This window comes from Melozone crissalis, unplaced genomic scaffold, assembly GCF_028551555.1.
Source record: "Melozone crissalis strain CALT ecotype California unplaced genomic scaffold, PUWL_Pcris_2 ptg000012l_1, whole genome shotgun sequence".
NCBI lineage: Eukaryota > Metazoa > Chordata > Aves > Passeriformes > Passerellidae > Melozone > Melozone crissalis.
This window is the reverse complement of record NW_026535790.1, coordinates 8,236,418-8,263,403: the sequence shown is the minus strand read 5'-3', so window position 1 is coordinate 8,263,403 and position 26,986 is coordinate 8,236,418. Positions and strand designations below refer to the sequence as shown.

Sequence of the window (26,986 nt, the reverse complement as noted above, 5' to 3'; positions counted from 1 at the left end):
CTGCCTGCCACTGAAGATGTCACATTTGACTGTCTTTATGTTTTATAATCATCCAGGTGCTGCTCCTGCCAAAAAAGAAAAAATCCTCTGCTATTCCAAATTGCAACAGCTTATACAACTACCAGGTTATTCACTTGCTTTTAATAGTCTTAGACACTGAATATAGGAGGAAATGTGTTGCCCACTAAGCACTATGTAACAACTCCAGCCACTGTGTGCAATTTCATTTCATACATCCACCTCTGTCAAGAAATAATGCTTCCAGCTGAGTGAAGGAGCCATTTTCATGTCCATTCTCTTTGCTGAAGCCACTAAAGGAAAATCAGAGTGATGCACTTTTTCATGACTTTGGCATAACTAAAAGAAAACTTAACTCTATAAAAGGAAGCCTGATTTCTCTCCTTATTTGGCAGTAAAACAAGCACTGATTGTGAACATGGCTTGAATGCAAAGTACACTGTAATTGAGCTGTGCAAGCATTTCAGGTTTGAGATGGCACTTCTAATCTTTCTCTGTTGTATGATCCAAAGACTATGATGACTTAAAATTAAGAGTTTTCAGTTGTTTACAAGGCAGACTTGAAAAGCTTATTGATTAGGTGCCATTATTCATCCACAAATTAAAATTAAAAGTATCAGCAAGGATTATACATTGCTTTCAATTTTGTTTAGATGCTGTGCTCCTGTATTAGCAGTTCCCATGTTTTGAGAAAAACACCTTGGACCAACTAAATCATTATTGTACATGGGGCACCAACCAGTACAGGCCAGTGTCCTCTCCCTTATTATGGTTTCAATTCCTTGTTTTAAACAAAAAATTCTGTTCCAGTGTGTTTTGAAATAGGATATCCAAAGGGAGCTTTATTGCCCAATAAAATGGACACTGGCCTGTGTTCTAAAAGCTGTCCTTTTTTTTTTCCTTTTCTAAACTTTTTCCTGCCAACCCTTGAGGCTGTTGCTTCTCTTCCAGACCTTACTAAGCTCTTGGCCATGCCATACTCTTCATGGGGTATTTCTTTTCCCCTGGGCTGTGACAGGACAAAGCAAGGAACAAAATTTAAAAACTGGAAAAATTAGTAGGAAAAAAAACCCCCATCCCTTACTCTTACAATGAGCCAGTCACTGAGTTTAGCTGTGTAAATTCTCCAGGCAAAGGCCACAAGAGGTTGGGAGAACATTGTAAAGCAGCAGCACTGCACACCTTGTGCTCCCTGGGGACACTGGCTGCAGGACACAGGGTGACAGCCCAGGTGGGGCTCACCTGCCTGAGCTTGTAGAAGGTATTTCAGCCCAGAGGACTCCCCACTGTGACTGCAGGGATAAACCTGCCTGGTGTGAGCACAGCCTACACACCTGGGCACTCAGTGAAAGTGAGGAACGGTGTGTCAGATGGGAGAGCAGAGGGTTCACTGACCAGCTCAGTCAAGACTGAGTCACTCAAACACTAAACATGAAATATCAGACTAGAAATCTTCACTTTAGATATTTCTCTCTCAACAGGTGGACGTGGAGCTGGAAATTCACCCACAATACAAAGAGGGGATAATTACTTTTCGATCAGCTTTTGGGAACAATGGAGTGGATTTTTACCCAACACCAGCACTGCTCAGAGGTGTTTGCAGCTGCTGGCTTGAGTGTGTCTGCAGCTGCCTGGGCTGTGCAGGAGGAGGGAAGCCACTCTACCTCCCTGACAGAAAATCTGGGGATGTGCCAAGGGGTAATGTGAAAGGATCCATTCATCCAGTGGTCAGCAGTGGGAGCACTAATGGGACTCAGGGATTAGGGAGCCATGGCAGACAGGGAGGGCAAATCTGCACTCATATCCCAGATCATGTTCCCTGATGCACGGGGAATTTATGGTAGAAATCCAGGGAAAAAATTAAAACACAGTGACATGTTGTAATAAGCTAAAAGGTATTTAGCTGTTTATACAAAGCGAACCATTGAACTACTAAATCAGTTTGCTATTCCTGTGATGGAAGGACAAGTGGCACATTTGCTCATTTCATTATTAAATTAATACCAGCTTAGCGTGTTTAATTGGTTTAAATTGTTCTGATCCAGTTCAAGTTGGCATGTTTGAACCAGCCTGATGTTGGTGTGTCATAACCCATTAGTTATTTTCCTTTGCCAGCTCAGGGAATTTGAGAAGACTCAGGAGCACCAGAGGAGCAAGGAGGCAAGAGACCAACTGCATTTTCCTGGCTCTTTCTCTGCTCTTTTCTCTACTAACTCTGCTGTCCATCACTATTGCCAGCTAGAGCTGAGTCTGCCAATCACTCTGACACTCTGCATTTCCCAAACCAGGGACTCTCCTGTGAAAACTGTTGACTTGGCTTTAAATATGACTCCTCACAGGATTATTTTTTACTACCTGCTATAGAATTTGTGCATGCACAAGATGAATGCTCGTGAGGACTTAATTTAAACGGGAACATGACAGAATTGATAAATCTGGTGACAAGAGTAAGAATGGCCAAGAAGAGTGAGTTATTCTGCCTGCCTGCTGTGCTGAACACATGACTCAGTGTGTCACATTCTCTGGGTACACTTGACATTTTACAGAATAAAGGGAAGACCTGGTGACCCAAGCAGAATAAAATAATATTTTTAGATGCAAAGCCACTGGGGCCCAGCATATGGAGTCGCTGGAAGTGCAGCAGGACTGCTGTTATGGTACAAAACCAGCAAAAAGGAGCAACAGCAAAACTATGAATAAAGAGGAAAACAGGACCACTGCAGTCAGATGGGAAACTTCTTTCATCTGCAGAGGTTGTTAAAGCCTTTGGAAGATGCTGTTTGGTCACTGCTGCTCCCCCAAACCACAATGGAAAGTTCAAGTACTACTGATGAGTGGTGGGAAACACAGCACTATCCTTCCCCAAGACCTGTGCAGGGTGGGTGAAGAAGGATTTTGATCCAAACTTTGGTAGACTGTGACCAGCTCCAGCCACCACCCTCACTCTTTGTGGCACTGCAGGCTGCCACAGCTGGGGCTCTGCCTGTGCCAGGCTGTGCTGCAGAGCTCAGATAACCCAGCCTTGCTCACCAGTGTGCCTGGGGTGTGGGCAAGTGGCAATTGCTCAAAAAATGTCAATCTGTGCTGAGTCCACAGGAGGATGCAACATCAGACTGCTTACAGCCTCCCTCCCCACAAAAACACCTCTGACTCTGGGTTGGAGTCCCTCTGTCCAAGAAACAACCATCCCCAGAAAAGGGTTTCCTCCTCATTCAGGTCTCTTTCCTGGACTAGGGATTTCTTCAATCAGGTGACGCTGGAAACTGTCCCCATACAATAATTCTCAGTGCTCTGGTTAAATGAAGGTGAGGAAAGGGCCAGCTCACCTTGCATTGTCCCTGCCATGGGATTTCAAGAAGTTCATGTCTCGGTATCTGGACAGGAATGCCACGAGCTGATCGTTTGTCCTGTGAAAGAAAGAACAAAAGGGGCACAAGTTACACTGTGAAACCACTGCATCCAGAGCCATTCATAGATTCATTGTTCTCATTTGGGGACCATGCTCAGATTCTGAAGGAGGTGGTTCCAAAGAAAACTTCCATCCTGTTGCTAAACTTCAGTGACCCCCTCTGCTCAGGAAAGCATACTTGGAAGGAAGCACAGCTTTACTACACCCTAACAAATTTCTTATCAACCCTTGGCAGGTATTTTAAGCTTTATAACAGAGTGTGCATGGAGTAATACTGCTCAACACTTCTTAAGTATAAAAATCCAGCTGCAAGATGACTGCACTGATAGTTCCATTTTACATGCTTTGCTAGATATTTCCTAGGGAGTTTGGTTCAGTATCTATTGGCACTTTATTTGTTTTTATTGTGTAATAGAGAAGACACCAAGGTTGGAATGCATAATACAGAGAATTTTGATGTCAAAAAGGCAGTATAATCAACAGGAACAAAGGAATTTAGAAGGTTAATTCCAATTAGTATGACAGGCAATCCGACACCAGCATTTTCAAATTTCAGCTGACATGTCCAAGAATGTATTTACACTTGACAGCTTTTGTGGTCTGCTCTTTCTTTAACAATGGAGCAAAAATATTCTCTATTTATCTAGGTCAGCATATTTAGGAAAACTGAATAAATCACATTAAAAAGATCTTAATCTCCTGAATTGCATTTGAATCCACAACCTTATGGATACAACACCATTTAAGCAATGGTCTGTAATGAATTTTGTAGCAGAAAGACTCCAGATAAAAGAGCTGTCAATACTACTGTATTTTGAAAACATTTCTATTATAAACCATAGAAAACCAAGTTAAACCTGAATGTGTTTAACTGTACAAAATGTGTTTAACTTCTGGGGTCAGGCTGCAACAACCTGGAAATGTTACAGCCAAGTAAATAAACTATTTTCATAATCTCATTGATATTATCTAGACCAAATGAATTATCTGTCAATCAAGCATCCTGACAGACAGGGCCCTGAGCCCCTCCTCCTTTACTCATGTGAGCTGCAGCACCTCCCAGGCTCAGACTCTGCATCTCAATTGGGCAAACTCAGAAACTGCTTTCTGTATAGTAAGCTGTGCAGATTTTCACATTTGCTGCTCCAGTGACTCTCCATCTTACTGGGATGAATAGGCATTTAGTGAATTTACTTAGCAATGCTTCCACATGAAATGGTTTCAATGGCTGACATCTTCGGGTGACTTTCTAGGCAAAAGCTGGCATGCAAAGATGATCTTTAGAAATATAATCAAGTTTGGAAGTGCTTGAGCTTTAATTTCCTTACAGGATAAAAATCAAATCAACCAAAGTAACAATCCACACCACTCAATAAAACATCATCCTTTCTAGATTGCTCACCAACCTGTATTTTACTATTCAGCAGTACTCTACCAAGTGTATCAGGACTTGGGACTGCCGCACAAACTTCTCATTGCTTCTCTCTCAGCTTTTAAGTAATTCTTATAAATGTCCAAATGATGCTTAGCTCTCAAAGTACTCAATAATTGACCTTTTCTCTCTTCTTCAAAACACTGTAGGTATCTTGGTCCTACTTTGAATATTTTTAATTTTTGTTTTAATGAACTCATACAGAGTTTACTCCTTATCAATTAATATGCTTCGTTTCATGTGTTGACAACATGGAACTAAAACATCATAGTTCCATTTGGTAACACTTTCTAGTTAATTGACATTTAGATTTATGCAGTCAACCAATTCTATGCTCAGCATGGCATCACACTGAATTTCTATTAAGCTTTCACTCAAAGTGCTCCTTCTGGCCCCAACATCATGAGGATGCTGCACATCACCTCTGACTTATTCCATCAGAAGACAAAGAGAAAATCAAAGGTATTGAACACACCATCGATGTTAATGCATTTGTTCAAACCCTCCTCACCTTTCAGAAACCTTTGCCTTGAGGGGCAGATTTCCTAAATGCCTCTGGCACAGATTGCTGCCACACTTCTCACATTCAGCAGCAGCAGAGTCTGTGCCATGGCAGTGCCTCTGGCACAGGCTATTTCCAGTGCCTCTGGCACTCCTTTGGACAAGGATGGAGACATAGGCCTGGTTTTTCTCTAAGTAAGGCAATCAAAAGCTGAGATTTTCACCTGAAGACATCACTGGGAGCAACAGCAACTCCACACTGCCAAATTAAATTCTGCCGTGGCTCCACAAATTTCAGGGATAATTCACTGAGCATAAATTTGGCACAAAATCTTTTACTAACAATCCCGGTAAAACAGAAGGTAACAAGTGCAACAGAGCCTTCCTAAGAAGGAAATAAAGTCATGTGGAGAGGGAGGGTAGTTCATGCTACTGATTAAAAATACACTAATATTACATATCACATTCCTATCAGTTTCCCCAGGGTAACACAGCACGAATACAGAGTGAGGAAAAAGCCCTTCTGCAGTTGGTGCCTGAGGCTGGGCCTGATGGATGCATCCACACAGCTCTCACTTCTATTTCCTTTTGCAGTTAAACTCACTTGGAGGGCAAGGCACCAGGGAGAAGGATTACTCAGCTGGGTACCTGTATCACTGTCAGGGAGGAGCATGGTGTGAGTGTAGAGAGGCTGAGAGAAAATGGGCATTTCAGGTGTGCAGCACACAGGGAGAAATGCAAAATGAATCCTCCAGTGAACTCCAGGAGTGGAGAAAGCTTTTGTGTGTGTGTGTGTGTGTGTGAGTGTGGGCTGCCACGAGAAGATGACAAGGGAATAAGAGTGATGGGAAACAAAGCATGTTTGAGTTCCCTGGTGCAGGTTTGGTGCTCAGCAAGGGCAGGTCTGCCAGCTGGGATGGGGGTGCCCATCTTCTCCAGAACCTTGGTGAGGTGCTACAGCTCCCCCCTGCAGCAGGGGTGACAGGGCTGACAGGGGCACTGTGTCCACTCAGCAAAGCTCAGCCAGGCCTGCAGGGCTGGGCTCAGGGATGGCAGCACTCACTTGGGCAGGCAGGGAGGCTGCAAAAGGGACTCAGTCCCTGGCACTGCTCAGCTGGGGAGTGACTGAGCCCCCAGGCTGGGACCCTGCTTGGGGTTAGGCCAAGATGAGAGTTACAGGTCTAAGGGAGAGAAACAGGTGAGTCCTCTATCCAGAAGCAAATTCAGAAGATAGTGCCAAAGCAAAGCAAAATCTGCTACCAGGGTTTCCTCATGAGCAGCCCCTGGCCTGGAACTGAGGTGTCCCAGGGTGTGAGCAGGCAAACTAGGTACTCAGCAAGCACCTGCTGAGCATGGCAATCATTTCAGAATATGGCCTCTACACTGGGGACTGAAACGAACAGCTGGAGGAGAAGCAGTGACTTTGTGTTTGCATTGTCTGTGCAGAGCAGTCCCTGCACACAACCACAACCAGACCCTGTGGGCAAGAGGCAGTGCTGCTCTTGCTGGGTTTAAGCAAACCCTCCAACCCCAGTGACTAATCCAAGCAAAGAGCAGAGATGCCCTCAGTCTGCAGCTGTGAAAACAGATTAGGAAAGCCTTTGGAGAATATGAGAAAAGGAAATCAAGACATTATTACTTTTGGAGGATAGTGATGGCTAATAGAAATGTTCTGATTCAGCAAGGTTCTTTAACACATGGACATCTTGAAGGATGTAGGGAACAGCAGGCACTTCAATGGGGTTATTAGTATGTCAAAACCTATGCAAGTTAATAACAATTTGGCTAAGTTAGATCAAAAGTTCAGAATCTTTTGGCAGCACACAGGTATGGAAACAAGATGGTTTGATTCTGTGTAGGAATCAGAGGAAGGAAAGAGAGCTGCTCTCAGTTTATTAATTATTCATCTTGATTAACTTAAGGCTATCTAATGGCAAGTCTGCTGGCTGCTTCACAGGAGGAGTTAGTGCAGGGAGGGGATTAACCCTGGCCATGGTGAGCAGTGGTGGCAGCAAACACAGCAGTAGCTCTGTCTGGTGAGGGGCGCTGGAGAGGCAGGCAGGATTACAAAAGCAGGCAAAAAGGAAACTCAAAGGCAAAAATGTTTGGGAGAATGGGGCAAGGAGGCTGATGTGGTTTGAAGCAGCAATGAGGGGCCTCTGAAGCAGGGATGATGAAGGCAAACATACAGTCAGAAAGGAATAAGTCAAAACTTTTACAAGTTCTCCCGGTGCCCAAAGCTTTGGTGTTTCCACTCGTTCCTGCCTGACTCATGCCCACAGTTTCCTTTCCCAGGACTCTGTGACTGTGTGAAGGCACAGCCCCACAGAGCCCAGGCCTACAGCAACCCCAGCAGCTCTTTGCCATGAAACTGTTTATACAGAAGGGAAAGACTGCAGAGAAAAAAACTATGGGGCAAACTCACCTATTCAGAGTTAAGCATGATATTAATGGTTAATAGGGCTAAACACATTAAAACATGCAGAAATGCACAGAAGAGCTTGAAAGTGGAAAACTGAACACCTTAAATTCTGCTACCTTGTTTTCAATAAATTCTTACAATGATACTTGAGCTCCCTGATTCCAGTAAGTTATTAATTTCATATTCATTAACCCAGTATTGTAGAGTGTTAGGGCATGCCGTCACACCAAGCCCCGTGACAGGAGAATTCCTTCAGCAGAGTTGCTCACCTGGCTGCTCCTGGCCGGGGCCATCCCTCTGTGCTCAGCCTGGCTGCCCAGGTCCTGCAGGGCACACAGGAGCTGGGGAGGCAGGAGAGCAGCCCAGGAGACAGGGAAGGGGTTCTGCCACTTGCTGCACACACCTGCACAGCACCCAGCGCACTCTGAAAGCTTCTGCTGGGCCACAGCAGCACTCAGAGCATCTCCCACTCCAGACAGGGATCCTGACCTGCTCTGGTCCCTCCACCAGGGAGTTTGCACACATGTGGGCATGGCATGTCACCCTACAAAAAGATGCAGCAGACAAATGGTACAACAGAAAAAAGCATAAACCTATAAAACTTCCTCCTGGAACACTTACAGCAGGATGATCAACCACTCAAATGCAGCATAAGAAGAATGTGGGAAAAGATTTGCAGTGTTCACCTTTCAGACCTTGGATAGAGAGCCTGACCCTCTTACTGGTGCTCCCAAGTCCTCTTGCCTCTCCAAAGGCAATTTAGCACAAGGGGAGGCTCAGCAGAGCCTGACCCAGGCTGAAATAAGAAAATAAACCCCAACAAGTCTGCCATCTACAAATGCAAAGAAAGGGGAAGGCTATACTTAGCCTTTGCTATCCATCACAGAACAAGGATTAGCACGGCAGGCCCTTCTCAGCAAAGCTGATTCCTGGACAAACAGCCATTCATAAAACAAACCATAAAAATGAGAACAGCAGATATGATTTCAGAGGCCAACTGCATGAGGAGGGCTCTGGGTGACAGTTAATACCTCTGCTTTTACAACAGTGTTGTCTTAAATGGTTTGTTTTGTCTTTCAAGTCAGGCTTAACAGAGGAACAAGATAATGGAGGAAAACTATTGCCTCAGCAGCTCAGCTGCTGGAGCACTTGGAGATCAGAGCTGGGCTGGGAATTCACACCTGAGTATTTCCGTGTCAGCCTCCTGCCTTTGGGTGCTGCGGGCACTGATCACTCATCACAAGGGACGAGCTCCTCTCCTCAGCCCTGCCAGTGCTGGGTGATGCTCAGGACATTCCATCAGCAACACACTCAGCTTGGCTGTGCTTTCAATTACTGCCCCCCATTCAACCACTGTTTCCTATGGAAAAGAAAGGAACTTGCATAGTCAGAAAAGAGTGGAAGTCTTTTTTGGATGGCACACTGCTGAATAAACCTCTTCTAGTGAGAGTACATAAATGCCTGGCTACAAAGGAGATCTGCTGAGAGAAAATAGAATATACTGCACTGTCTGCTTCCTGAGCCACTCCACATACTATTTTCTACAAATTCAAGGCTTCAGATGGTATTTATAAAATAAATAAATAAGCCCATTGCTGAGAAGCAGCAGCACATGCTTAAATGAAAATCCTAAAGAGACCATATAAGAGAATTCCACCAAGGATTAATGAACAAATGTGATTAAAACTATCTACAGCTCTGGACTGCTGCCAAAACGCTGCCAGCAGTGTTTGATATGTAAATGCTTAAAACATTTGCTGTGTGTGCTGCCATTGATGCAAAGCCTCTATAGAGAGTTTCTCCATCTAATTAGAGATATTGGCTTAGCAAACTTTGGAGTCTATAAAACCCTCAATGTCTCACTATTCTTTTAAAATGGAATATTCATTTGTTTGGAATGTTTTCCAGCCATATCCCATGAAACCCTGAAAGGCCCTTGGCTAATGAAAAACTGCAGCCCAGTATCAGCTGATAAACCCTACAGCTTTTATGATAATAAAATTCTCACCACATGCCCTCATTAAAACTTTGCAATGTCGCTTTTGACTTTCTTTAAATATTCACGGGGAAAAAAGTAAATTACTCAAGTCCCAATTATTTTATAGCACGATTTCAACACAAGCATTTAAAATCCCCAGGACCTTATCAAATACACCCTGCAATGGTGCAATCACTGTGTCCCTGATCTGGTGAAGCCCTGAACAGTGAGTGCTGAACTGTAGCACATTTGGAGCTCTCCCAAAATGATGCAACTTTCCCACTGTATTGTCATAAATTACTTCATGGGTCAGGGCCCACATGTCCACGTGTCCAGAGCAGAATGTGCAAGGATTACAGCAAGGTCAAGAGCTGAGAGCTGTCCTTAAACTCATTTTTGATTTCTTAGGGCACAAGTACATTTATTAAGGAGACTTTTCCAGGCAGGCCAATCCAGTCATAACTCAGATTGTCCATCTCCACCACAGATATGTCACCAACTCACCAATGTTTAACTCACTGGTGTTTATAAAACATTTTTACAAAATGCCCTCAGTCCCAGGAGTACCTCTGAATTGATCCTAGGAATTAATTTGTCTGTGACAATGACATTTTCTCAGCATCCCTGCTGCTGCAGTAAAAAGTAAATAAGAAAAACACTACTCTGTAGAGTACCATTTCATATGCAGCTCTTTTTCTCTCATTTTAAAGCCACCACAAGTTGCAAGTTACTATATTTTAGAGTAAAGCTACAAAATACATTAAGGTAGTTTTCCTTTCATAAATCTAATTGTATGCAATTGCTAAGTCTAGATTATTTGTATGCTTAACAACAACAAATGCACTGAAAAATACTTGAATAACAAAAGCTTCTGAAGTACCTTCCAAATGTGCAACTGTGTAAGACCTGGTAGATATGAAAATAATCACAGAAAATTGGCTATGTGCAGGATGACTTATTCCCTACATAACCTGGTATTGATGCATGCAGATCAGAGGTATTTTGCTAAAAAGGAAGGGAATGTTTCACTTTGATTTGTTAAACAATTTTCTATTTATTTAAGTTTATGAATCATCAGCATATCACCGCCATTATTTATTTTTTCATCTTGCTAGCTCAGAATTTGTGTGCCTGACAGATAGCCTTTGCTAGAAAGGCCTGTAAATGCCTATTTCAAATAAATATTTTTAAGTAAAGGCAGTGATGTGTGTCTAACTTAGATAAGGGCTAGAAAACTTGTTAAAGGCATATACTGTAGTAAAGCAAAATTCCTCTCCCACCACACTCACAAGAGATGTCAGTTTACTTGAACTGCAGGAAAAAATGCTCATTTTTATCAGTGCTGGCAAAAACTGCTTATCAAGCCTTGCTGGCATTCCCATTATTCAAAACTGGAAATTAAAATAATGCAAATCAGCGCAGAAAAAATACAGCAACGTGGGGTTTAGACTCTTCAACTTACACTCTGCTCTAAAATGCTTAGCATTGATAGAATCACATGATTACTCAGCATTATGTCAGTTCCAAACACAGAATCACAGAAATGCTTAATTTGAAATAGACCTTTAAGATCATCGAATCCAGCTCTGCCAAGCCCATCCCTAAAACAGATTCCCCAGTGCCACTCTCACAAACTAAGGTGCCAGCCTTCCACTAACAGCTGCCACTGACACCTCAGTCAGCAACTTTCCAAGGTAGCTGTGCTCAGCATAAATGGAAAGAATTGTGATTTTCATGGTAAAAAAGCACCAATTTGGTGGATGACACCAACAAGTCCAAATGTAAATGTTTTTAACCTTTTTCTATTAAGAGTGTAAGGACTGACTGAATGCAGAGTGTGGAGCTAATGAACACACAGTATCTGCTGACAGTTTGGCACAGAAAGGCTGTTTGAATATCACACTGTCAAAGGTCTATCACATTTTTGATTTCCATTAATAAGGAAGCTGAGTGTTGACGTAAATGATCATTTTGATGGACAGTGAGCAGGAAGCAGCTGTGCACCTGAAGAGGTTACCTACACACACTGCTATTTACATTGAGACACATGTCTAAAGAGGATTCATGCCCAGAATTGCTAAATTTATTGAGGTTATTTACTTAGTTTTAATCCTGTAAGGGAAAAAAACAAACTCCCTTTTCAGCATTTTTCTATTTTAAAACTTTTGTGACAATAAGGGCTTTCTCTCACTAGAAAAGAGCATGTGGAGTGACAGAAATGTTGGAAAATCCCCTTTCTGCCCAAAGTGCACATTTGAAGAAAGCAGTACACAAATTACCCATATTTTGTTCCTTAAAATATTTTTAGTACCTTCAATAGTGAGACAAGTTCCCTCTTGCAGATCCTTTAATCAACAAAAAACCCCCTTTTTTTCTATCCTCTTTCCTACTGATAAGCACTATGCAAAGGACTTTATTCTGTTTTCATATATGTAATTCTCCACAATCAGTGCAGTGCACTCAGTTTATGCTTGTGTAAGCCAGAGCATCAACCCAGCTCTGTGTTCCCGGGATAGGCAGTGGGAAATCATAACAAGGGTTTGTGGTGTTTCCCAGTTTAGAGGCTGTGAAAAGGTGTTGTTCCATGCTAATAGATGAACATCAGCACTGTCTTCCTTCACTCTGAGAGGTGCTCTGTCTGTCTTTCCCTGCCTGTCTCATGGTAGGCAATTCTCCATAGGAAAACTCCCCAAGCAACCACTTCTGTCCATAAGGCCCCAATATTGTGTCAGAGTGGCGGCAAATGTAACTGCTGCCAATTACTACAGGACTTCTGAAGCTGCTGAAAAGTATTTACCAAGATAATTTGCTTTTCACAAAGTTGCCTCTGCCTGTTATTATAATAACAAACCATTCCATTTCCAGTCACTGCCTCAGTGCAGGGATCAGGATAGAGAATTCCCACATTTAACTGCCAGGAACTCCTGATGGGCTATGGATCCCAGAATATCGCTTGTGAGGATGCTGCACTGCAAAGAGTTAAGACAGACAAGATTATCCTATCTCAAAAAAACATCTGAGTTCACTTAATATCTGCTGGAAAGCATCTGAAAAAAGAGAGCACTGAAATACTTGACTAACCAGCTGCTAATACCCAAGGATATTTAATTATTAAAAGTAAACATGATATAATTTTAGCTTTATAAAAGCACTGGGATTTTATTTGGTACAGAATGATGCTCACTGCTTTGTATTTTTCCAGTGTTTCTCTGCTGCTGCATATTCATGTAGAACCTCATCTGCCTACACGATACATCTCATTTTGATGAAAACAATAATCACTGATTAAATAAGCAAGTGGAGTGAGCTTCAGAAATGATCAAGTTCATTACTCAAATTAGTGAGACTTTGTATAAAAAGAAAAAAATCTAGATATTGGGCTGAATAGGAGCTTTTTGTTTGTTTATCCCGTGTATATTTTACATTGCATGGTTTACATTCAGCAGATTTTTCACCATCTCTAAAATTAAATTATCAAGAGTTTTGTGCAAAAAGAGAAATTAAAATTAAATATGATTTAAAGCAACCATTCACTTCATCCAATTCACACATTCCCATGTGCATCTGAAATTTTATTTGTACAAGTCAATATGAAAAACGATTTGCTAATTGTTGAAAAATGGTTTGATGCTTGTTGAGCAATTACAATTAAAAATGCTCAGTTTCTTTCAAGAAAGTGGGAAGAAAGAAACCTCCTTCACCCTGCTCCTGATGGCAGAGCTCTGCCTGGTGGGGTCTGTCAGTCTGGGGGTGCAGCCCTGCTGTCCTGCCACAGCAGAGACCCCCAGCACCCCCAGCTGTCACCTGGGCCAGTTCCATGGCCGGGATGGATCTACTCAGCACATCCAACTCGTATTAAAATCCACCATGTGAGCTGTGTGTGCCTCCATCACCTGCAACACTCCTGCAGCTTGAGACTCGTGAGATATCATTGCTTTTCTGGATGTTAGGGTGCCGCTTACCCAGCTTTAATGTCAAATTTTGGTAATTTCTCAGTTTTTGAAACACAACTTGCTCCCTCTGTGGTGATTCACCCCGACACCCCACTGTCCCCACTTTGTCACACCAGAGCCATTCCCACCCTGCCCAGGAGACTCCCAGAGCCAGCAGGAGCCCACAGCCACCAGGGCCAGCTCAGGCAGAAACACCTTCCCTGCTCTGTCCCTGCTGCAGCTCACGCAGGGCTCTGCAAACTCTGCATTGTCCCCTGGTGCAGCTCACGCAGGGCTCTGCAAACTCTGCATTGTCCCCTGGTGCAGCTCACGCAGGGCTCTGCAAACTCTGCATTGTCCCCTGGTGTAGCTCACGCAGGGCTCTGCAAACTCTGCATTGTCCCCTGGTGCAGCTCACGCAGGGCTCTGGAAACGCCTTCCCTGCTCTGTCCCTGCTGCAGCCACCCTGCCCCAGCCCCTCCTTGCAGCCACCTCTGGCTCCAGCAGGGAAGGCAGGACAGCCATGTTCCCAAATAGTCCATCCTCCCCAAAGCTCACAGATGTCACCCTGATTTTTTTAAGTTTTTCTAAGCCTTCTGATGTTTACATTCTTGTAACGAACTTTGTCACACACTTTATGTAAAGAACTTATTGTTTTGCATTCTTTTATAGAAGAAGATAAATTTGATAGACTATTAGTTTGTCCAGTGTCATTGGAGAATGACACTGTCATCCTCCAATCCAGTGTCACTTTTAGAAATCTATAAATATTAGATTCAGAAATTATAAGTGCTCTTTTTACCTTGGAAGAGCTGCGTGTCTGTGTGGTGTTATTTCATGTCCTACAGTGACACACAGACACACTCCCTGCTGCCACACCTGGGGTTCCATGTCAATAAAGAAGCAGAAACTGCTCACACTAAGCTTGGGAGCAGCAGGGAGCTGAGACCACCCTCCTCTCGCTGGGAAAGGAAGCCGGAAAGCCCGTGCTAAAAGGGCTCTAGGTATAAAACTCAGCACTTCTGGGTCTTGTTTAATTTGCAGTGTGATCCTGGACAAAAGCTGGCCAGCTTTGTGTGACACTGCCCTGAGAGCAGGTGGCTCTTCTGATGCAATGGGTAGAGAAACATTTTCCCCCATCTCACACTTTCTAAAAGACCACAGGCAATACACACTCATCCAGTGAGCAGCTTCAGTCTCCTGACTGGAGTTATCCCAAGGGGGAGTGGGGGGACTCCACCAGCACAAGGCCCCTGTGCTGCTCTCTGTGCCAGGGATGCAGCCCAGGGCTCTTCAGCTGCCCAGTGAGACCCCACTGCTGAGGCACTTCCACAAACTCCTTCAAAAGTAAAGAGAATTTTTACAAACCAGCCCCTTCCTGCAGCTCCTCCTGGGCCTGCCACTCCCTTTGATCCTGAGCTGCTGAACCAACCTGTCCGAGTGCATCAATTCAGAGGGCCAGAAGGCAAACAAGGGAAAACGGGGTCAGGCTAATGGGATTTAACATTAATTCTGCACCAAGCCTGAAAAGATGGAAGAACAGGGCCTGGGGGGTGAAAGGGATAATGAAGTGAGAGTTGATGGAAAGAAACTTAATTGGTTTTAACAACAAAAGGTCACATTTTGTTACCTTTATTTGGGTTGAGCAATGATCTTATTTTGATAATTTGTGCCACCTGATGACTTGCCCTACTCTTGGTTGGGACTGTTTTGGAGTAAGTCAGTGAGGAATGCAGAGCTGGGATGTGAGGCGCAAACCTGTGGCAGAGAGGATGTTTGAAATGGGAACATACAGATCCACTACCTGGTATAACTGGGCTGCTGAGAAAACAGCTGGCAGGCTGGGAGGCTGATGTCCCTGCTCACTGCTGTGCTCAGTGAGCTGCAACCAACACAGCCTTATTCCATCAGAAGAGAACCAGGGCTTCAACTCAAGAAACAGCTCCAGAAAAGGCACATGAACTTCAGTGACGCAGTCTGTCACCATGATCTCCTGGCACTGCCAAGGGGACAGGCTGTGACACAGAACCATTTCCTGGCTGCTCTCCCCTCCTGGGCTGCAGTGGCTCACAAATGATTCCCCAGGCACTTTGTGATGATACCCAGCCCTGGTACCTCCTGTACCAGCTGTACCTGTACACCACATGCACCAGTTCCCCACAGAGAGAAAGATCAGGGTGTTTTAGCCTTCAGCTCCAGCTCTACAGCTGCCACCTGTAACACAACTTGAGCCCCTGGGAACAGCTCCAGAGCCTACACAACACCAGCTGTACAGAGGTTTAGCAATGACCCTCACAGGGCAAGCAGAGCCACCGTCCCTGCAGGCCCTTGCCATGGAAATCATCTGAAGCTACCTGGCACCTGACTGGCACAGTGCATCCCATCACATGAATACAATGAGCTGAGCCACTGCCAAAACATCTGAGGCTGCCTCAATTGAAGCCATAAGGTGACACAAATAACCAATTTGGATTTATAGACCTTTTAGTCTTCAGCTGTCCCAAGAATGCATTGTTGCAAGATTACCTGCTAAAAGTGACTTTTGGGGCAGCAAACTTTTAAACCAAGATCAACTCTGCATTTGGAGAAGACTTGGCCCCACACCAGTTCCTAATGTGGCAAAGAGTGCAATTATCCTGATGAAAGCTCAGGGATGCTTGTGCCTACAGCTGGTTCATCAAGTAATGCTGAATGATGGATATAATTAAACGGCGTGCAGCAGAGTGGAATGTGCTACAATGAACCATTTAGGGCCTCATCCCCTCCCATCAGCCTGGAGCTACAGATGGGCCATCACAAACAGTCAGGGGCACTCAGCACTGCTATTTGTACAGGCAGGTTCAGAGGTATCACACAAATGCTCTGTGCAGGTTGGGCAGAAAAGAAATATTCCACTGTAGTAAGGTGCAGTTGTAAAAGCCAGCTGGGCCCTAATTCTAACTCAGATTGCACAGCAAAATATTGGTCTGGGATTTCTGCTTTCTGCACTGCCAGGTCAAAGCTCCCACAATATCTCAAGATACAAACTTTTGACCAGTTAGCACTAGTCAGGATTGAAAGAAAAATAAAAAGAAGCTTTGGAAAAAGAGATGCATTCTGCAGCACATCCCTGAACTTGAAGAACACCACACACAGAGGTGCCCAACTCTCCTGTGAGCCACCCAAGCTCTGCAGCACTGGACAGGCTCACAGATCCTGCATTTGATCTACAGAGCTGCAAGACCTGAAAAATCTTCAACATCAAATACCATTCAACTCTTAGGCTTTTAGCCCTATTTTCAAGGGAAAGAATTTATTCATCTCTCCCTCTCCTTCCTATTCTATATCACCACTAAAAGACTGAATCAGAACAACATTTTGGCTCACTCTTTAACGGCCTTTTGGTTCGCAACTATTTAAGAGTGACTTGGGAAAGGTATAACAGCACATGTTGTGTTATCTTCACTTTGAGCTGCCACCAGATATTATTTTGCAGCTGTTTTATTGTAAGTGCCATCCTGAAATCTAAACAAAAGAGTGTCTTAATGGCAATTTCAGCAGATTTTTAATTTCCTGAGAGAATTCAGTGGGACCACGAAGGGAGAGCACATATAAAATGCAATGCCTTTATAGGAACATTTCCCCCTTTCAAGCACTTTTAGCTTTTGGAATTCTTATAATGATTTCACTGAACTTTCTAAAAAAACTGAGAAAAACTCAAATGAGTTGAAGACACATTAAAGTTTCTGCTCACAAACCCCAGGTGAACACCACAAGGACCTGTTCCTCTGCAGCTTCTGTTACACACCTCAGACTTAACCCAAAGCAAAAGTCACTTGGAGCAAAGTTGTGGGAGAGCACACGAGGGTATAACAGCACATGTTGTGTTATCAGAAATGCACACCTGGGATTTCCCTGATGATCAACATCCCATTGCAGCTCAAACTCCACTGGAGCTTCTCACCGAGGAATGCAGTGAGCAACTAAATGCCATGGGAAGGGCTTCCCAGGATGGGGCAGCTGGTGGGGAATTTTCCTAACCATGGTTTTAAAGTACAAAAACCATTCTGCACAAAGGACTCTCTTCTTGGCTTGGTCACCCCACACTATTTGTCCACAAAGACAAGTTGTAAGTGAAAAACAGGTTTTATAAACATCCCTGAAGCTGTGAAGGAGAAATACAGAGCTGGCCAGATCCCTCATGCTGCTCATTGCCTTCCTCTGCCCCAACACATTGGTCACCCTCACAGAAATACTATTCCAGGCATTACTGGAGCATCCTGATAACAAAAGATGGAACTTTAGTGCACATTACCACAACATTTGTGCTGTTACTGTTTATAGATCACTCTGAATGGCAAATTAATCCAGGGCAGACTCACATTTAACTCTTTTTAGGAGACAGACTTTTTTCTCAGTCATAAATAAGTAAAAAATAAATTACATCCAGAAAGCAAATGGCAAACAGATGAAAACCCTTTGGCTCTTTGCTTGAGGACCTCCCTGTGAGCAGCCCCAGAGCCAAGCCAGAGGAGAAGGGGCCACCAGCCAGGCAGGGCTCAGAGGGGCAGTGCCCACCCAACTGCAGCTCTGGCACCTGGGGCTCTCCTCTGCCAGGCACATGCCCAGGGGCCAGACACCAGCTCAGATGGGGAGAGAGAAAGGGCTCCATGCTCACACTGCGATCAGCAGTGCCAATGCTGCCAAGTACAAGAGCACTTGGAGTAAAAATCCTGTTCTAAAACTGTGCCTTACTGACACATCTTTAATCTGCAGGCACAGTAAAGATGCCTGGACAGCCCATTCCAGTTTGGGGTGCATTTATTCCCGTGGCCAGTCTCAGGCTATGGAGCACATCTCAAAATACCCAGAGGAGTTACTAGGAGCTGCAGATGTCAGTTCCCCAAAGCAAAAGCTGCTTTATGTCCTTAAATCCAGGAGGGGAGGGCAGAAGGAGCAGCCCCAGCTGCTGTGGCTGCACAGAGGAAGGGCTGGGCCTCTCATCACTAACATTTGCCAGCTTGAAGAAATCATTATGTTAACATCAGAGATAAATAAAAATTTTAAACCACAATAATTTCCACATTTTACCCCACCCATTTGTGACCATGCACAAAACCACTGCTCTCCCAACCATTGATAACTAAACAGTAAAACAGAGAGGTGGAACAACAAATCAAAAAGATAACTTTCAAAATATATATAAATCTCAAGCAAATGTGCAGGCAAAGTGAGGAAAGAAGACAAGAAAAGGTTATTTGAGGGATTAAAGAAAGAAGCAAATCTGAAATTCTCAAAGAATGCAGATTCACGAAAAACACTGATAAAGTTCCTTTTGGACAGGAAAAAAAGATTTCCTGTGAAGCATTAAGAGTGGATTGACATCTGGCTTACCAGATAACAATATTCTGAGCAAACAAAGCCACATACAATGTTGGTGACAATCCTCAGATAAAAACCTCCGGCTCTGGCATCTGAACAGATGTTGTAGTGCAAAAGCCACCTGAGCTGCACTCCCCTCTGGATGCAGGGAGAGGATTGAGCACTGCTTCAGCCCAGGATAACATTCCAAAGGGCACTTCAGAGAACACTGCACTATTTGCCCAGTGCCTGGTACATTATTCTAGTGGCAAGGCTCACTTTTCAGATCAGCACTGCAACACTTCACATGGGGTGTCAGGTCAAACTGAGCCTGGAAAGTCAGTATTCTTTATCCAGGCTTTCATGTCCAGCACCAATTTATGTAGTGCCAGGAAGGAGATCTCTCTAGAGGACAGCTCTGAAGTCTGAATCTCAGTGAGACATGGAATTGTTAAATTAAGTCCAGTCAAATGGACGAGAAGTGAGACAGAGAGAGTGGAACTGCCTCTTGAGCCAATGGCTTTGCCTTGTTTGCCATTGCACAGCTCCCATCAGCCCTGCTGGCTTTGGGATTTCCGAGCTCACAGCCATCAAGAGGGCACAGCTGGGTCTCAGACACTTCTCCCAGAGCCAGAGTGCTGTATATGAAAGCCAATTGCTTTGTTTCAGCTCTGAGAGGAGATTTTCCTGTATTTCCAATATTGCATTTCAAGCCTGCACATTGCACAAGCTGAGAAGTTTTGCAAGAGCAGCTGGGGAGCTCCAGTCTGGTGTGCCCACTCCAGGCAAACTGTATTCTCTTTTCTTCTCCCTGTCACCTGCTCCAAAGGTTGTGTCATTTGGTCACAGGTGAAATGGGGCAGGTCATGGGGAATTTGACACAACAGAAATCATCCCTGATGTAGTTTATATAGAATGGCAGTCACCCATGCTTTGCAGGGGATGAAACTGAGCCAGTGGCAGAAACAAGGACATGATCTCCCAGGTACTTCTAGCACCTGAAAAATAACTTGAAAAAGTGCTAAAGCATTTTTCCCAAAGGTTGAACTTCTTCCTAAAATCTGTTGGTTGTAATTATTTTCACCTACCACAAGAAGAAAACCTGAACATCTCTTCCCTGCACTCCCACCTTTTCACTCTTGGCAAATTTCTCTGGCCCAGGGACCTCATTTAGAAGGCATCACTTTGGTTTTTTATCAACCAGTGTCACCTTGACCAACAGAGGGCAATACAATGAAGCAAGTGCAGGTCAGTCATTGTTATTTTCTAGCTCAGTTTTTTAAATTTCTGTGTTATTCTGGTTGGCAAAGATAATCTCCATATTGGCACCTGCTTAAAGGAGCAGGGCCAGTCAGACCATCCCATTCACTCCCTGTAGTGTGCAGCACCTCAGCTGCTATTTTCATGATGATACACCTTCCATTCAAGCACCAGATCCAAACTTCTGCTGAATGGGTCTCATTTAACTGAGGCTTCTCAACACAGGCTTTTATGGGAAGTACACAACTTCATCCTAAAATAATGCCAAGCAGCACAACACAAATAGTTTCACTGGGTTTCATTTAAATTATTTTGTTATACCTGATTGCCCAGGATGGAAATTGTAGTTGTATCTGCATTCCTGGCTCCATCTATAAGACACTTTATTTTCTTACTATTCTGAAGCACTCCCCAAGCTTCTGCTAATAATTTTGCTTGACCTTTATTAAAGACCAAGCATTAGCTGGCAATTAGATTTGGTGATCCCTTTGGTGATTGAGACTCAGTGATTTACTGTAAATTACAAATAGTTCAAATGTTTCATTATGTTTATTCTTTATACAAGCTCTGTGGCCAGGTAAGCACTGACACGATATTCACTGTTAAATGATCTCATTAAACTCCTTAATTTAAGTGGTGCAACACTTCACCTGCCACATTATCCAAGGACTCCTGCAATGCACATTAAACATTCAGCATGAATAGATGCTCTATCATAGTTCACCTTGTTGGGAGTGAAATTTCAGTCCCTGAACATAAGGTTGACTACTTTATGCTGTTTGTCAGAGACAATAAATAATGCAAATAGATAGCCATGTAAAGTTAGAGGTTGAAGACATCAATAGCTTTCCCATAAGGTTTTGAAAGAGGCTCCCAAAAGAAAAGACTTTACATTATGAAAAAATACCACTAAAATTAAAAAAAAAAAAAGTTAAGGAAAAGGAAGGAAGGTGCTGATTTCTTCCATTTCTTTGTGAATGCAGTGACAGTGAGAGATGATTTCTTGAGAAACCTCCAAATCTGTTCCTTTTTTATTCACAAGCCCAGAGCAAAAGGAGGGACAGTCACACAACCTCCCATCTCTGATTTACTTGTGGAGGTTGTCTTTAACCATTTCACCCCTCCTTTTCCTGCTGAGAATGTTTAACAGAGCTGAATGAAGTCAAGGGTGGATAATGCACCACATCTTTTCACTTAGCCCAATAAATAACATATTGCCTCTTGATTAAAGGTAAACACTTTTGTTGGAGGCACCTTTGTGTCCAGACTGTTTGCCAGTGGTTTGTACTCAGTAAGAAGCACATGGGTTAGAAACTCCCCTGTGCTAGTGCTGGACCTACAGACTCCACAAACAAAACATTCAGGCATGAGGAGGAATAACAAGGATATCTGGATTTTCCTGGCATGCATATGTTTTATTTTGCACATTTTTAATTGTTTCCCTCACAAAATGAATAGTTCTAATATTTTTCTCCCATGCCTTTATATTTTATGATGCTTGACATCTGCTTCTGGACATCTCTTCTGAAGGATGAAAGGCTCCTGGCAATTCCACTGTAGTCTGTGAACAGACCAGACTGCTCCCTGGACAGATTTAGGCTTCATCATATTGTATTAACCCCACATATTGAGTATGGCTTTTTGACTTAGAAGGCTGGATTAGCTTTTATTATCAGAAGAGAAGTAGTAAAGGTTTCAGTATTACAGATGGAATGGCAGATGGGAAGCAAAAGCTTAATATGAAGCAGCTCTGGATAAAAACTATTAATCTACAAAATTCATATGTTCTTATGCAGGGAAACCTAGCAAAACCCACTGCAGTATGACTAACCAGAGAGAAGTGTAAAGTGCCCCTGGCCCATTATCTGACAAATCATGGCATGGGGTCTGAAAGAAAAAAAAGAATCCCCCAAACACCCTCTTTACTATTTCCTGAAAAAACAATCAGCTCTCTCTGGGTTATGCAGGGAGGTAATGCCTTCCTAAAGATTATAAATAATAATAATTTATAGAACCTCCACCATGAAAATTAAATGGACTCATATATATATTTGATGAGACGAGACCTTCCATGGTATAGCTGTAATATCCTATATTAAAAGAAATACTTAACGTTACTTGTAAGTCAGTGTCAGTGGAGTTGCAGCACTAAAAAGGTTTATTATTTTTTGTTATTATTTTGAAGTGCATCATGGGATGAAGAGGAAGCATGTTCCCTGCAGTTCTGGTAACAGAGCTTTGGCAGGAAGGGAAGTGAGCACTTCAGAGCCTGCCTGGGTGCTGAGAGCCCCTGAGAGCCCCCAAGAGCCCCTGAGAGCCCCCAGGAAGCCACCACAGAGCTCTGAGAGCGGCTGCAAGGGACAAGCACGACCTTCCAGAGTTCCCCCTCTGAATAAACAAGTGCCTGGGATTTCTCCAGCAGAGTTGGAATGACTGCAAGACAGCATGGCGCTATCACACACTCCATGAACACTGAACCAGCTGCAGTCTGCCCCACAAGGACAGTGGTTGCTGATGGCCATGTCTGGAAGGCACTGACTCCATCTGGCCCTGGGGGTTTGATTTGCTCCCCAGGGAACTGGGAACAGTTCAGACTGCCCCAGGTCATGGCCTCAGCACTACACAGTGGTTGGGGTGGGCTCAACAGCACAGGAATGCTGGACACACCTGCAGGCACGAGGGTACAACCACACCAGACCTTCAGCACTCTCCTGCAATTTATCCTGTTTAATTCACAGTGCCATCACCTACTTATTCCTTTATGGTCCTGCATTAGACCACTTTTCAGCATCAATACAGCATTCCTCAACAGGAAAGTGAATAACCAGGAATAACAAGCTAGCTTTTCCCAAAACTCAAGAGATACACAGAAAACTACATACTCTCCCTTATAAGCAAGGTTGATATGTCAAAACTGTTTTCTCCTTGTTGCACATCAAAAGTGTTTAAATACTATGATTTCTTAATTTAAGTCCCCATGTTCTAATATCAAGGCAGTCTCAAGTAAGTCTTGTGCTCTAATCTTTCTCCCCAAAATGTGTTGCATTTCACTGAGAGTGCTTGGAAATGGGCATCAGCAATAAAGCCTTTTGTCAGTCCTCACAAAATCCTTCCTCAGGCATAGGCTAAGGGGTTTTGCCATTGCTCACTTCAGTGGCAATTGCTGTCCAAGAGCACCTTCAGGAAGGGATTCAAACTTTGAGGGAGATCTTGGAGAAACCTCACCAGTGGAAGCATATTTCTCTTCCAGGAGTATTAAAACCAAGTTGTATCATCAGGAAATCGCCCAAGAAGGTCACTTCCCCTTTCATTGGTTCATTTCAGCATAGAGGGAAACAGAAGCCACAAGAATTTTGTCTTTCCTTCTTCTTAGTAACTCTTACAACCTACCTAAAAACACCTTCAGGACACTTGGGGGGTTTTTGGGTGGCTTTGTTGTTGTTGTTGTTGTTGGGGTTTTTTGTGGTTTTTTTTTTGTTTGTTTGGGTTGGGGTTTTTAACAAGCTATCTACTTTTGCACAACATAGCAAACTTACTGAATGCAGCTCTGAGGCCTGGGTGATGTAAATCCAGAAAGAATATAATTTCATTTAAAACCACAAGCCTTATCATGTGATGGGGTGTGAAATTCTTAGCCTGATGCCATCTGCATGAGGATATTCAGGACACGGTTGGTGCTGAAGATATAATTGACTCCTAGCAACTTATTTGTCACTTCCACAGCCATTATCCTCCACAGAAAAAGTACTAAAAGAAGGGAGAGGAGTACCTGAATCTATATTCATACCTTCAACTCTTGCTGTTGAAGGTATCAAATGACACTGTTAATCAGAGCCCTGGGAGGGAGGAATCTCTCCATGCCTGGGTTTCATTTGCTGAGCTCCAGCACTTTTGGCTACTTTCCTCATCCTCTCTTGCAGGTACCCCTTTTGTGGGAAATAATGACTAACTGGAGCAGCCTCTCAGTGAAAGTGCCCCCCAGGCAAAGGGGAGACACACAGGGTACAGGCAGGTGGTTGAATACCTGGCTAAATTGTGGCTGCCAGACACCAGCTCATCAACAGGAGTTTTCTGGTGTAAAACAAAAGAAACTGCTCCTCTGCTTCTTGCAGCACAGCACAGACATTATCATTGTTTATCATTGCTTATCTCCATACATCCTTTAGGAACAAAACGTGCATCCTTAAAATACTCACTGTACCTGATTGGGTAGTCAGCAGCGCTGAGGTTGATGAAGAAATCCCAGGGCCAGTCACTCATCTCCATTAGGTCCTTCATGGTCTGCAGGTAGGTGGTCAGAAGGCTTGCTCCTCCCCAGATGGTGGCCATTCTCCAGGAGGTGACTCTCACGTTTGGGTACTGGCTGGCAAACTGCAGCACTTGCCGGTGCAAGTAATTGGATCGCTTTAAGGAGAGAAGAGTGAGACATTCAAGTTATTCCATCCAAAATTGTCTCTCCCTGTGTTCACTAAAGGCCTACCCTACTTCTTAACGCATTGAGTGCTGCCATTGCTTTGCCCTCTATTTCACACAACCTTCTTTTGCTAAATGTGCAGAGAACCCTGGTTAATATTTGTTATTACAACTACAGTAATCACTAACCACTGTGATTAGCTTTATTCACCATTTGTCATCACAGAGTTCAAAGGGCTTTTGTTAAGGGGGTGACTGCCACCACCTCCCTTTTACAGTGTGTCACTGGCCCAAGGCACCTCAGGTCAGCTCTCCATCCTCACTCTGCACCAACTTATCAGTTACTGCTAACTAAATGTACAACAGACAGACAAGGGGAGATACTCATCAACAGAGAAGGAGAAATGAAGGCTGTTACATAAATAAGATAACAAGAAAGAAAATTTAAGGGAAAAAAAAAAGAGGCTCCAAACATGTAACAGATGGAGAGACAAAAAGTGACGTGCACTTTATGCAGCAGAGGTAAAGGGAAGATGAAGAAGATGACAAGGATGGGTAGACTGACAGATGGTGAGACAGGCAATTTATAACCAGTGATATATTACCTTGTCAACATGAATGTAATAAAAATGGTCTTTATGGTAAATAGCCTTAAACATGCGCTGGAGCTGCCGGGAAGCTCTGCCATGAACAACCAAGACAAATGCGATCCTGACTGGGTTGGCTGGCATGTACTCTACGGAGTCCTCATCCCACTGAACATTGTTGTTGGCCTTTCCTGTTCAAAAACAAAACACAGGACATCTCTGAGTGTATCCATAGGGCAGGGTGCAGAGAGCAGTACACATTCCAGCTCGGCTCCCTCTTCCAAGGCCCTTTGTAGGGCAGGGTGAGCACTCATGGGGGTGCAGCCCGTGTCCCATCCAGTCTGCATCCCTCTCCTTTGTCCCCACACAGGGCTGTCCTTTCACCCCTTGGGCAGCAGCCCATGCCCATGGGCCTCATCCTGAACAAGGCTGCACAAGCACAGACAGGTACCCAGATGTTTATGAGTTGTATCAAGCTCCACCTGAGTACAGACATCAGAACCTTCCAAGGAATCCCCTCCAAGTTTGTAACTAGTGTCCAAACTATTCAAACACTGACAAGGCTGGTGTTCCCCCAGAAGGAAACCCCCTGTTTAGCCAAAGCTGCTCGTTCCCATGGTCAGCACAGCTCTGCTGAGAAGCTGGTGGGACTCTGCTACTGAACAGCTGCTGAGGATTGCTGACAGATAGCATTCATTCGTAACAGCAGATGTGCCCTGGAACATTTAAATGCAACCTGCATGTCTTCACTTTTTCATGGAGGAGTGAGGCTCTTCCAGTACAGTTTAAAATACCTGTTCATTTTTATTTTACCAGAGTAATTTCTGGCCTTCCTTTTCTGAAGCAAACACCACAGTGTGAGGTTCAGACAGGATGTGCTGATAAACTGAAGAGCTGGAAGGACATTTCTAATAAGAAATTTAAAGTGCTTTGGTTTTGGTTTGTGTACCCACTCTGCAATTCAAAAACCAGAACACAATGTAAGAAAAACATAATTTTATCCAAAACACAACATTCATTCTTCAATGAAACAACACCATTCTTCAGTGCTCTGACCTTGTAAGGACCTTTCTAAACAAAACTGATTTAGAAAGAACCTGAAATTTTGAATATTAGCAGACAAGGAAGGAAAGTACCTCCAAGCCAAAAATCTTCCTCCTGCCCAAATTTTCCTCTTGCAAATTTTAACTTTATTATTTTTTAAATGAAAGGAATAGTGTTGCCTTAAAAGATACTTGATGTGAGGCCCCCCTGCCAGAGGTACAATTTTTGAATTTCTAAGATCTGAGCTGTTACCAGTTTCTGCACTTAGTGCCTTTTGTGATGCCCCTTTCTCCTCCCACCTCCCCAAGGCTCCTCCTGCAGGCAGTGGAGACATTTGCTCCAGGCAAATGTAGGACAAATTTGAGGCTGTTCCTGGGCTCAGTTATCAGACAGAATGAGTGCAGTTACAAAGCCCACTGCACCTTCCAAAACATCTCCTACAGTTATTAAAAACACATGCTCGTGTCTGTTTGATTTGATATAAGGAACATGAAGGAAGACATTTGCCAAGAGTGAAGTGAGACTAAGAGAGAGGGAAAGACACTTTTGTCCAGGTTTTAGAAACTGGAAACATATGTTGGCAAAATTAAACAATACCAAAAGCTTTCTTCTTTTCCAAATGTAATAATTACAAAATAAATGTTGGACAC

The 26,986-nt window shown here is 43.6% G+C and overlaps 1 protein-coding gene across 2 annotated transcripts in view; it reads right to left on the bottom strand.

Moving 5' to 3' along the window:
- Positions 1-26,986, bottom strand: part of XYLT1 (xylosyltransferase 1) — a 170,577-nt gene that overhangs the window by 31,773 nt on the left and 111,818 nt on the right. For both annotated transcript variants that reach the window (XM_054271126.1, XM_054271127.1), the window contains exons 3-5: positions 25,311-25,483; positions 24,494-24,696; positions 3,345-3,425 (exon numbers count right to left, since the gene is read on the bottom strand). In XM_054271126.1, coding sequence (XP_054127101.1) covers positions 3,345-3,425; positions 24,494-24,696; positions 25,311-25,483 — 457 coding nt within the window. The remainder of the gene's footprint in view (positions 1-3,344; positions 3,426-24,493; positions 24,697-25,310; positions 25,484-26,986) is intronic.